Source organism: Phoenix dactylifera, chromosome 10 (assembly GCF_051530095.1).
Source record: "Phoenix dactylifera cultivar Ajwa chromosome 10, Ajwa_hap1_PhDact_Kaust_v1.1, whole genome shotgun sequence".
Classification (NCBI taxonomy): Eukaryota; Viridiplantae; Streptophyta; class Magnoliopsida; order Arecales; family Arecaceae; genus Phoenix; species Phoenix dactylifera.
In genome coordinates this window covers 29,208,240-29,220,046 of record NC_143199.1, presented here as the reverse complement: position 1 = coordinate 29,220,046, position 11,807 = coordinate 29,208,240, and the positions used below count along the sequence as shown (strand labels likewise).

Here is an 11,807-nt window from a genome sequence, read left to right as displayed (position 1 = left end):
ATTCCACACTATACAAAATACCACTTGCTCAGAGATATCCTTTTCAAGCAAACATGGCTGTCCCTTGCAGAAACATGAGGACAGGGCATTATGTCCTCCAAAGTTTCCAAGGGGTCACGTATCAGTTGGATGTATCTCTTTGTACAGTAATGTTATTTATTTATATCAGATCTATCGCTCTCGTATCCACTCTCAAATATCAGCTTTTGGAGGGATTACAGCTCTTGATAGCTACTAGCGAATCCAGACATAGTAATCAGACAGCCACTGTGTCGCAGAATCCAATAGGAAAACAAATGAAGGGGGAACAAAAATCGCTAAATTCTAAAGATTTACACCACACCACACCACACTGAATCAGTGACTCTGCAACTTGACCGTTGAAGAGAAGAACAATTCAAAAACCCAAGCAAAACCCAAATCAATCCCTCTCTCCGAAAGTCAAATGCTCGGGGCCGTACTCCCTCGGCAAGCTCTGCACCGTATCGGACCACCGCCCGGGGGAATGCTCGCTGCTGTTGGACGACACGATCACCTCCACCCGCGCGTCCCGGATCATCCTGAGCGCCTCCTTTGTGGTCGGCCGCCGCCCCGCGTCGACCGCCACGCACGCCATTGCCACGTTCAGCAGCGCCGCCAGCTTCTCCTCCGAGGCCTCGTTCCCCGAGGAGACCGGTTCCTCGCCGGACTCCGTCTCCTCCTCGCGCACCGAGCGGACCCACCGGGGGATGTCGGCGCCGTGCTCCTCGACGAGGTCGTGGAAGGGGGTTTTCCCGGTGAGGAGCTCGAGGAGGAGGACGCCGAAGCTGTAGACGTCGGAGTGAGGGGTGAAGGAGCGGGAGCGGGGGTGGCGGGTCTCCGGCGCGCGGTAGAAGAGCGAGGAGGAGGAGGGGAGGTGGACGTCGTCGTCGGGGGAGGGGAGTAGCCATGGGACGAGGCCGTAGTCGGTGAGGCAGGACTCGAAGTCGCCGCCGAGGAGGACGTTGGACGTCTTGAGGTTGCCGTGGACGACGGGCGGGGAGGATTGGTGGAGGTGGAGGAGGCCGGCCGCCACGTCCTCAGCGATCTTCATGCACGACGTCCAGTGGAGGGGCTTCCCGTTCCCACAAGGCCGAGATCCTGTTGAAATAAATCACAGCCGCACATCAGTCATCATCCCCCTAACTTCTTTTTTTTGGGTACATATCCCCCTATTTTGTTCGCAATCGTTTATGCAACAAGCAAACATGACAATATACCATGCCAATTCAGTCTATTAACACCGAAAAAAAGAGAGTATATTCTCCGTTTTCACTCTTATAGATAAGTTTATTTAAAAAGAAAATATCTTTTCAGCTAAAAAAAAGAAAAAAAGAAATATATGTGCCTTGATTGTGCTTTAATTTTACTCTCTTCACCAAGGAGAAAGTAAATCGACATACGTCGATTAAAACAACAAAAATACTTATTGAAATCATAATCATCTATACTTCCTTATCTGCGAAATCTATACTTACTGAATTTTTTTTCCCCCTTCCCATGAACTTTGCCTGGAGTGTGAAGGTAGCTAAGGGGAAGTGGAGGCATAAAGGAAGGAGGAGGATGATGAGAGAGCACCAGAGCGAGTGAAGCAAACCAACAAAGGGAATGAGCCAAATTAGTGCAATGCTCTCCCGAGTGGTCTAATGCATGAACCACACAGACAGGTCCCAGCAATGGCCTTGCTCATCAAAAAGGTTCGCCAGAAAAGGCAGTAAACAAGGGATAATTTCATACAACAGAGCTGAAACAGGTCAGGCCAAACAAGTATTACTACCCATTCTTACTTTGATGCGGGCCATCTAATGATAACGACTATGGATCTTAATGTTTTAATTTGGTCAGATAACTAGGCAAGGACGGCAGTATCTTTTGACCCCAAACCCCACACTCTGTGACTTTGTGGGCTTGGAATATTACTCGTGATTTGTTCCAGTTGTATTTTATCCGGAGGCACGAACAAAGACTGCTGCTGCTCTTCTCACTTTAGGAATAATTTAACAGTCTCGTTGCTGACAAACGTACGTTCCCTGAGACAGCACCCATACCAGCCCGGAGAAGGAGACAAGGAACGTTGATAAGACGTCACGGAAAACCTTACACAATCTAAATTTGTGAAAACAAGTGTATCACATTATTGGTTGAGTTGCCTTACCCTATAATTCGTTGCTCTCCGTGGTCTTGAGGTCCTATCTGAATTTTTGAAAGGTCGAAAAATACTTTCTGATCCTCCAAAAATATTTTTAGATAAAAAATAATATTTGATAAAATTTTTAAAAAATTATTAGATTTTAGAAAAAAGCTTCAATTTGGAGCTTTTCGAAAACGCTGTTTTCAACTTTGTCGAGAAGCTATTTTTTGGAACAAAATATTCACATTTAAATCACACTTTTTCCCCCAAAATCCTCATCCCGTCTCTTCCTCTCTCACCCATCCTCTCCCTCTCTCTCTCTATCTTCTTCTTCCTCTCAACGCCGCCGCCTCTGTTTCTTCCACCTCTTCTTTTTTTTTTTTTGTTTTAGGAGCTCGTGGCTGCCCATCATGGCAGCCACTATGCCGACCACCACCCATGGCCAGCGACCCTTCTATATTTAAATAAAATAATAAATAAATAAATAAATAAATAAATAAATAATGAGTGATGGCAAATAATCTGATCTAAATAAATAAATAAATAAAAATATTAGTAATTATTTAACCAATTTTATCATCTAGCTAGAAAATTTGTTAGAGAGATAAATGGTCATTAGAAGGATGAAAAATTAATTTACACTAATAATTATAATATTTTATATATTTATTATTGTATTATACTATAAATATAATATTATATTACATTATATCATAATACATTGATATGTTATGTTAAATAATTTAATATTATATTAAATTATTATTCTATAATACATAATGTTATAGTACTATATTATAATAATATTATATTATATTACATTAATATGATACTATATCATATATTTATGTATTAATATATATTATATTTTATTATGTTCTATTATATAATATTGGTAATGTTCTTTATGGTCATTTTGACACATAAAAATACTTTCTCAGTTTGTTTACCAAATACATGTTAAAGCACCACAGCACTTTAAAAATGTAGTTACCAAACAGCAAACAGCTTTTTATAAATGCTATGCTTCAAACAGCTCTACTTCCAACAGCTCTACTACTAACAGTTTCTCCAAATAGGGCCTAAAACCGTAAATCTAATGTCACAAGTTCTAAGATTCTTGTTGCATTAACAAAAATGAATTATGCAGGCAGGACACAAACCTATCCACCCATGCATGGATGGAGATTCGTTACCCTATTTCTTGTATCTTGTTATGGTTATTCACTAGAATGCTAAATTTAATGCTCAAAATTACAATATATTGATTTCCTTTCACTATAAAAGGCCACTTTTAAGTTGATAACTGATAGGCTTGTAGATATGCAAGCACAAAAGTCGTACGTGATCAGAACAACTACAGCCTTTATAAATCTGAGTCCACCGTGCATCACACGTTGGGCCTTTCTAAAGTAGTAGTAATAATAATTATGATAAAGGTGGCAATGCATTGTGCGTGTCACGTTGCAGCATTGCATACGCCACATGAAAGAATTTAATTCACTCTGTGGAATTTCTTAAACCATGCATCTCGGCCAGCATAAATGAGCCTCCAGGCTCATCTTATACTACACACTCATCAAGACGCCAAGTATATTAACTGAAAACGTTTGCTTATTATAAAAAAAAAAAAAAAAAAAAATTCTATGACACCACAAAAGTCCCCATCCATTGTAGCTCGGAGAGGGGAGGGGGGTACCAAGTGAATGCCACAATCTCCATCAATCATACCAATCACCTCTTGCCACGTTGCTTAGGGAATGTGGTGGTGAACACAGTGGTGCACCGTTTTGACATTAAAAAGAGGCGACGCCAAACCAAAAAAAGTAGAATTCAGGGTGGTGTATGAAAAAAAATGAATGTGTGTGAGAGAGAGAGCATACCATGGATGAGGGAGGAGAGACTGCCATTGGGGAAGTAATCGTAAACAAGGAGGCGTTCCTCCTTGGCCTGGAAGTACGCCCGGAGGGGCACGAGGTTGGGGTGGCGGAGTCGGCCGAGCTCCTCCATCCGCCGCTGGAACTCCTCCACCCCCGGCCGGGCCGAGTCCTTGAGCCGCTTCACCGTCACGATGAACCCGGATTCCATCACCGCCTTGTACGTGCTCGCTACCGTCCCCCTTCCCAGCGTCTCCGCCGACGCCTTCAGCAGCTCCTCCAAGCTATACATTTCCCGGACACCCCCACAAAACATCAGCTTTCCAAGACCCTCCCCTTCCCACGAGAACCCCCCCTTCCTTCCTTCACCGCCGGCGCCGCCACCTTCCTCTCCTCCTCCTCCTCCTCCTCCTCCTCCTCCTCCGCCTTCTTCTAAGGACTTGTCCACTCCAACTCCCCGAGTTCTACTCCCCCCTGCTACTCTTTGCCGTTTTCTTCTGAACACCAAGCACACGGCTAATGCTAGGCAAGCAGACAGGACTAGAGCTCCAGCGATGGGGCCGGCGACGATGGCAACGAGTCTTCTTCTGCTGCTTTTTTTGTGATTAGAAGCGATACGAGGAGGGAAGGCATTGGTGGCAGAAGAAGTGGGGGATTCTGGACTGCTGGAGGGCCGAAAGGTCGGTTTTCCAGAACAGGGGAATTTGATTTGGGTGCCGCAGAGGCTGGGATTGTGGAGAAACGAGGAGCGGTTGAAGTGGGCGAGGGCTTCGGTGGCCGGAATTTCGCCGGAGAGATTGTTGTTCGAGAGGTTGAGGTAGCGGAGGCTCGGCTGGTCGAAGGGCGGGATCTCGCCTGTGAGGAGGTTGTTTTCAAGACAGAGGGTGTAGAGCCGGGGGATTCCGGCGAAGGCCACTGGAATGGGGCCGGAGAGGAGGTTGCTGGAGAGAACAACGACCTTGAGGCGGTGGAGGGCGGTGAGGGTGGCCGGGATCCGGCCGGAGAAGCGGTTGTCGTTGAGGTAGAGGGACTTGAGGTTGGCGAGAGGGGCGAGGTCGGGGATGGCGCCGGAGAGGGAGTTGGACTTGAGACTGAGGACACGGAGCTGGTCGAGGGGAGCGAGGATCTCCGTGGTTAGGGTGCCGGTGAGGTTCAGGAACTCGAGCACAAGCTTGGTGACCCTCCCATTATAAGCGCACTCCCTAACTCCGTACCACCCATTGCAGAGCTCCGGCGAGGCCTCTCGCCGCCACGGGATGGCGTCCAAGGGATCAATGGAGGCTTTCAAAGCTAAAAGGGCCTCCGCGTCGCTAGATTTAGCTCTAGTAGAGGAAATGTGAGCAAGAAAGAAACAGAGGAAGAAGAGAAAGAGAAGCAAACACCTCGGAGAGATGGTCTCTGGCTCCATGGAGACGAGTACAAGCAAAAGAGTAAAGAAACAAGTAGATGGAAATCAATGCGGCGAGAGGTTACTCTCCAGTGTACTGAAAGCCGCCATGTATCAGAAAAAAGGATGGCTTCTCCTTGAAGTCACATAGCTTCTCCAGGAAAGGGAAAGACAACCGAGCGAGCTCGGTGGGGGACTCGGTCGATCTCCGAGCATTCAAATGGCTTCACGCGAACTGGGCTCAGAGATGGCTTTCTTCCTATTTGTCAACCTTTCCAAGCTATAAATAAAACGGTTTTTTTCCGTACTCAAACATCGGGACATTGAAGGCCCCCCTATTTATTGCAGTCGTTCTCAGCCTTCGTCTCTCTCTCCGGCATGAGATCCAATGGGGTTCCAGATCTCCATGGCCGTGCGCGAATCCATGCCACCCAACTCTAACAAACAGGAAAAACTCTTTATAACTGCTAAAATTTTAGAAGAAACTTGGAAGAATGAGAAGAACAAACCAGATGCAGGAGCTCAGAAGAGCAAATCTAAGCCTATGAAAAACGTCAAAACTTCGTCTCAGTGGATCATGGGGACAAGCATTATGGGAATCAAAGCCAGCTAGCAGAAGAAGAGGATTGAGTGAGAGAGAGAGAGAGAGCGAGCTCATGAAAGGAGTGAGGGAATTGAAAGCTCCAAGCTGCTTTTTAGTCGAGAAAGCAAGAAGGGGGGATGGTCATTTAATACGCGTCAGGCGTGGTGAGCCCACACGTGGGACTTTTAATGAGGGCAAGAGTGCCGCTGGGGGACTTTCACACGTGGCAGATCTCCAGGCTTGTGTGGGTCCCACTTGAAGGACAGGTCACAGGTTTTGCGTGTCGGATTTAGGGTCTGGGTGGGGGTTTGGGTGCGTTTAGGGGTGCCTTGGACATGTGTCACAAAAGCACGGTTCCTCGTTTCCTGATCATCATCCGGCTTACCAATCTTCTCTTGCCACGTTGCAATCCAAAGTTTGGTAAGGGACTTGGGCCCCGTAGCGTTAGTTGGAAGCAGATGGAAGCCATCGTGTTGGCGGACGTCAGAACAAGGGAGTCATCTGATTGGTTATCACGTCTACGTGATATGACGTGGGGCCCTGCGATTCGAGGAAGACGCCGTGGGTGAGGAGATCAGGGTGCGACCCAGCTACAGCCATAAATGACTGGATTCAGTTTAAAGGATGGATCTTCTGGTTAGATTTGGTGTTAATTTCTCTTTTTTTTGATAAGTGGTTTGATTTGATGCTCAAGTTCCACCTCTTAACCAACTTCTATCCTAAGCTTCATGTTAAACTACTTTTATGTATCGAGAAAGGTGTAATTTAGAAATCTTTTATGTTCCACCTACTGGCGCCCGACTGGACTAATTAAAACACTTAAACCCAATCGAGCTCGACTGCAATGCCGGCTAATGGGTCACCCAAATGGGCTTCACCCTAGAAGTTATAAGATTTGGTTCACGGATGGTGTGAGAATAATTTCATTCTGACTTCAAAGGCAGTACTTCCATTCTGCCCCGTAGACTCGAATTTATACACCATTTATAGGCCGTTTTATAAAAAAGGCCAGTAAGCCTAATCTTTTTAGACAATGCGGCTAAATCCCGCCAATCTAATTCATGAATAACCTGCTTTAAGTAGATTTGGATTTGACATAAATAATTTTCAATCATAAACGGATCAACCCATCATGCTTATTAAATAAATTGGATTCAAGTTTAGATCCTGACCGATTTAACCCGTCTTGACCCATTTAATAATTGGATCAGATCATTACTTAACTTTTTAAAACGGTTAAACATGGATATTTTTGACCAATTTAACTTAATCTGTTGAACATGTTTAATCTGTTTAAATCTATTTAATCCGTTAAAAATTTGTTTAACCTATTTAACGTGACTTGACTTATCTAACCAATAAGTTATGCCAATGAATTGGGTTACCTATTTAATAAATAGATTGGATTCAAATTTAAAATTTTCACATCTTTAATAAATAGGTTGGATTCGGTTGGCGAACTTTTGACCCGACTTGACTCGATTCCTAACTCTATCTAATTTTAGTCTAAATCCCATGCGTGGGCTTGTTGGGCTACAGGAAGAAAAGAAAGATCCATAGAAGTCTTCCTCTTTTTTTTTTTTTACATAATTATGGCTGAGACGTGTGTGTGTGTTTATATAGGCCTTATCCAAATGGACTGCTTACCTGACTCTAATAGACGATCCAGATCCATAGTGCTTGATTTTCCAAATACATTCTTAGAAAATTTAAGAATGTATGGGCGTAGTGCGTCATTCGTTTATTTTTCAGAATCTGGGCGTATTATAAATTACTTCCTCCTCCTACTTTATTTCTTTCCTTTCTTCGTTTTTTTTAAATAGAAAACCTCTAAGCTATTGAGGATATTTTAGAATGGGCTAAGCCTCAGGTTAGTTTGGTTTGATCTGAAGTGGTTTTAGCTATAATATTTTAGAAATAGATTCTGCGTCTCAATATTTAGCCCCAGTTTTTTCAAAAAAAACAATCATCAAAATGGCTAGAGTGAATAGTTTGGTAAAGGGATGATACGCCATTATTTATCCCAGCCCCTACCTTCTCCCCAAGAAATAGTATGTACGTTAAAGATATCAAATCATCCTTGAATAAATATATGTATACATTTTTCGATGGGGTAGCCCAAGTCTATGTTAGATATTGACTAGTCTAAGTTTATGCTTGAGATATGGATACTAACTAAATTCCTAAGAAATTCATCTAATGTATATAGTATTCATGGTCTATTACTCAAACATTCAAGTCCCAAGGTATAAGCATATATTGCGAACAATGATGTAATAATTCCTCTTGGCAAAAACAGTTTTATTGGTATAATTTAGATTCCTTTCATCTACCTGAATTTTTTCTTAAATTGCATTGATTGATGTTGAAATGTGTTAACCTATATTTGTTGAATCAAAATTAAGTTGCTCATAGGAAGCTTTTTTCGATAATAATCCAGCAGAAATAGGCTAGATTTTCTATGGAATTTGTGAATTGGATAGCATGCTTAAGCATATATTATATCAACCCCAACACTCCCTTAGCCCCAATCCTATGGGAGAATACTGAGAGATCCATAAATTGGGACTTAGATGGGCTATTAAAAAGACCATATCTTAGGTAGGCCAAGGGCTCAGCATTTGCAGGATAGTCTTGCATGAATATTGTTTACTTTTAAAACTCGAGATATATCCAAAAAACGGAACACAACACCTCTTCTACAATGAAGAGAGAAATACCAGCCTGGTTAAATTTCTAACGAAAAATGAGATGCCTAGATGAAAAAAAAAAAGTGTTCAAAAGAGTATATATAGCGTCCCAACGAAAAAACTAGAAAAAAGAAAAAAAAAATAACAGAAACCACACAAAGGTAGATCGAGACATGCCGACCTGCTATATAGACCTAATGGCTGAACCATGTTAATTTACTTGGCCATTCCCATCCTATCACCCTCGCAAACACATTCAAATGCATCATCATATGGTAAGTATAATGCCCAAGCCAGGTTGTAGCATAAACCGAATTTGGCTTCTTACACCCCTATAGATTCTTGTCACTCTGCCCTTTGTGGGAGCCGCACCTCCAAGAGAGAGCCTTTTTTTTTTTGTTGAAAACGGTAATTTATATAGCTCTAACATGAGTACAGCCTACCAGATCAACAGAAAGTAAAGAGTACAAGGAATAGGAAATATCTTCTATGGAAGTGCAGAGGACCTCCCAAAAATGTCGGGCGACGAAGGAAGCAACCCAGTCTGCTGTTCGGTTCGCCTTCCAAAAAATATGTGCTACCTGGAGATCACCCATCTTCCGGACCAATCTGCGAGATGCTCTGATGAGAGGGTGACGATCTCCATACCTATCCAGACCTCATATTCAGTCAATTACTACAGAAGAATCTCTCTCAAGGTGCACCCGCTCGGCACCGAGAATCTTCCTCGCATATGACAACTCTTCCCATGTCACCCGAAGCTCTGCCCCTACAATAGTGAGACCAGGCGTCCGCCGACCCCCCGCAGCTGCCAACCTGCCAAGAGAGGGCCTTCTTTGTCACCCAAAAGCTGAGAACCCTACTGTTTTTAACCTGTGAAGTTGAAAAGCTGATAAACTTGGAATCTAGACAAAACTAAGGATTTTCGTACAAGCGGTGATCGAAATCCCTGGTGCAATTCTACAGAACTAGTCTATGTTTTGAAGTGCAGCAGCTGACTAACCCTACGATCAACAAGGGCCAATAAATTGTAAAGGTTTAGCAGAAATGCTGTTCACAATCCCGGCAAGACTTTGATCCTGCTGTTAACCACATTCTTATACTTTGGCACTTCAATGCTGCCTATCCGAGTTCTTCTGATCTATTGATTTGAGTTAGAAGTAAGAAATTTAAATTCAGTTACATCGACGGTCAAAAAAAAAATCGAGTCACATTGTCAATTTTCTTTTTTTAAGATCTTGACTCGGTCAAGTTGAATATTAGGTGATCCTTTTATAATGCTATTTTTCATTTAATTTTGATATAAATATCATTATTGAATATATGACATTTATATATTCTTTATTATTTTTAAAAAATTAAAGTATATCAAATTTAAATTAATTATAGATATTTAGATTAATAAAATATTTTTTAGTAATTTATAAAATATTAAGTTGTTGTTGTCGTAGGCATCGAATCTGAGGATTAGGAGCTAATCAGACAAACCAATTATGAAAGGGAAGACAATTATATTCCCACCCAAATGAACTGCTTAAACTTAAAAACAGTACGACAAAAAAGTATTTAAAAAAAAAGGTTTTCCGGTACCATTTATGAAAGAAAGAAGGAACAAAAGGTGAAATGGATGCCCAAGAAAATTCCGATGAAAGCCTTGTAGCCTAATCTGCAATTCGGTTTGGATGAACAGCCATTTGATGGAATAGGCACTCATTCCTCATGTTCCAAAGAAGCCAACCACCATAGGAAACAGAATGCAAAGAAGATAACGAGCCTCAAAGTCTCCATGGCAATGTGACACCTAGTCAGAATGTGATTTGATGAGAGAAGGAAAACTAGGGAAAAAGGAGATGAAAAAGAAAGTATGGATATATATATATATATATATATATAAGTAAAAGAAAAGTATATATGTAAAATAAGTATTTTATGAGGATATACATACAAATAGCAAATTTCTGAAGAGATTCATACAATTTTATATATTTTGGAGGATATACATACAAAAAGCTCTATTAAGAAAAAGGATCGCATGCCTACAAGATACGTGCCTATGCTCAAGGGTCAAGAGATCAGAGATCAGAGATCATCTTGTGAGCTTCAAACAACAGAATGGCAGTAAAATAATTTGGAACCAATACAAACTATTTAATTATACATAATTTAGTCGAGAATTTGGATCTTCTATACAAGGGTTCCAGACTACCCATATCTGTGGGACCATCACCCAGTGGGAACTTCCAAAGGAACCTAGAAGATCCAGCATTCATTTATTTGAAGCATGTAATGGTCCTTACCTAGCTAGTTGAAAGTACTTATAGGCTTTTAAATGAAGTCGATAAAGTAGTTCCTATATAATTAGCCATATAAATCGGCATTCAATCAGCAGTACTATTAGATTTCTTAAAGATATGGGTCATCTCAATGAATTTCCTTCAAAAATGATGCGGAAAGTCTTGAGATACTTTATTGCATATAGAAAACCTGCCCACGCAGCCCTCAGCTCTGCCATAGAAACTCTTGTTTCATAAAGAGTAACTCTACCTACTGCTACTAATGCACCAACTGGCTACTGCCTACTATCTTATTAGGATTCTGCTAGCTTAAATTTCCACCTTTGTCTTATTCACAAACTGTGACTGTGAGGAAGCTAAGGTCGTTTCAGCTTCCAAGTTTTGTTTTTGGCCTTAAAAATGTATGCACTCCCTCTGTTGCTAATGGTTGGTATGGGAGAAAACACCAACCGAGGCAAATAGAATAGTTTTGGTTGGTAGAGCTGAGGTTGATTGCAGTGGTAGCTAAGAACAATGTCAAGGGCCCCCTTGGCCTCACCGACGGTGCTCTAAATATTTAGCCAGTGTCCCATGCTTAGGGTACCCGTCCTTGACATTGTTCTTTCTTATGTTAATGTTACCCACCAAACCTACCAGCCCAAGGATGGTATTTATTTCTCTAGTTCCAAATATTTCATGCAGGGAAAATAATTTAATGACATAAAATCTTATATATAAATGGATCATAAAGATCTTTTATTTTAAAACTAAAAAATTTACGTCCCGCACATCTTCAAAGTTAAATCTTTCTGGAACAGAGTTTGCACCTCGAGCAATAACAGATAATT

General features: G+C 41.8%; 1 protein-coding gene across 2 annotated transcripts; it reads right to left on the bottom strand.

Annotated features, from left to right (window-relative positions):
• Positions 1 to 138: 138 nt before the first annotated feature.
• Positions 139 to 6,270, bottom strand: LOC103723877 (inactive leucine-rich repeat receptor-like serine/threonine-protein kinase At1g60630). 2 transcript variants are annotated; one of them, XM_008814958.6, is made up of 3 exons: positions 5,923 to 6,270; positions 4,033 to 5,850; positions 139 to 1,119 (listed from the first exon to the last, which is right to left on the bottom strand). In XM_008814958.6, the coding sequence occupies exons 2-3, from the start codon at positions 5,432 to 5,434 to the stop codon at positions 422 to 424; spliced, it is 2,100 nt and encodes a 699-aa protein (XP_008813180.4). In that variant the 5' UTR covers positions 5,435 to 5,850; positions 5,923 to 6,270; the 3' UTR covers positions 139 to 421. The 2 variants fall into 2 exon arrangements, with proteins under 2 accessions (XP_008813180.4, XP_088561990.2); XM_088705864.2 differs by having other exon boundaries at positions 4,033 to 6,270.
• Positions 6,271 to 11,807: the final 5,537 nt, after the last annotated feature.

What these genes read in the sequence shown, in the direction of transcription:
- LOC103723877 (XM_088705864.2), bottom strand. Translation starts at nt 5,434, where the DNA reads ATGGAGCCAGAGACCATCTCTCCGAGGTGTTTGCTTCTCTTTCTCTTC. An exon ending in TCTCTCCTCCCTCATCCATG is followed by an intron (nt 1,120 to 4,032) that starts GTATGCTCTCTC and finishes TTATTTCAACAG; the next exon opens with GATCTCGGCCTTGTGGGAAC.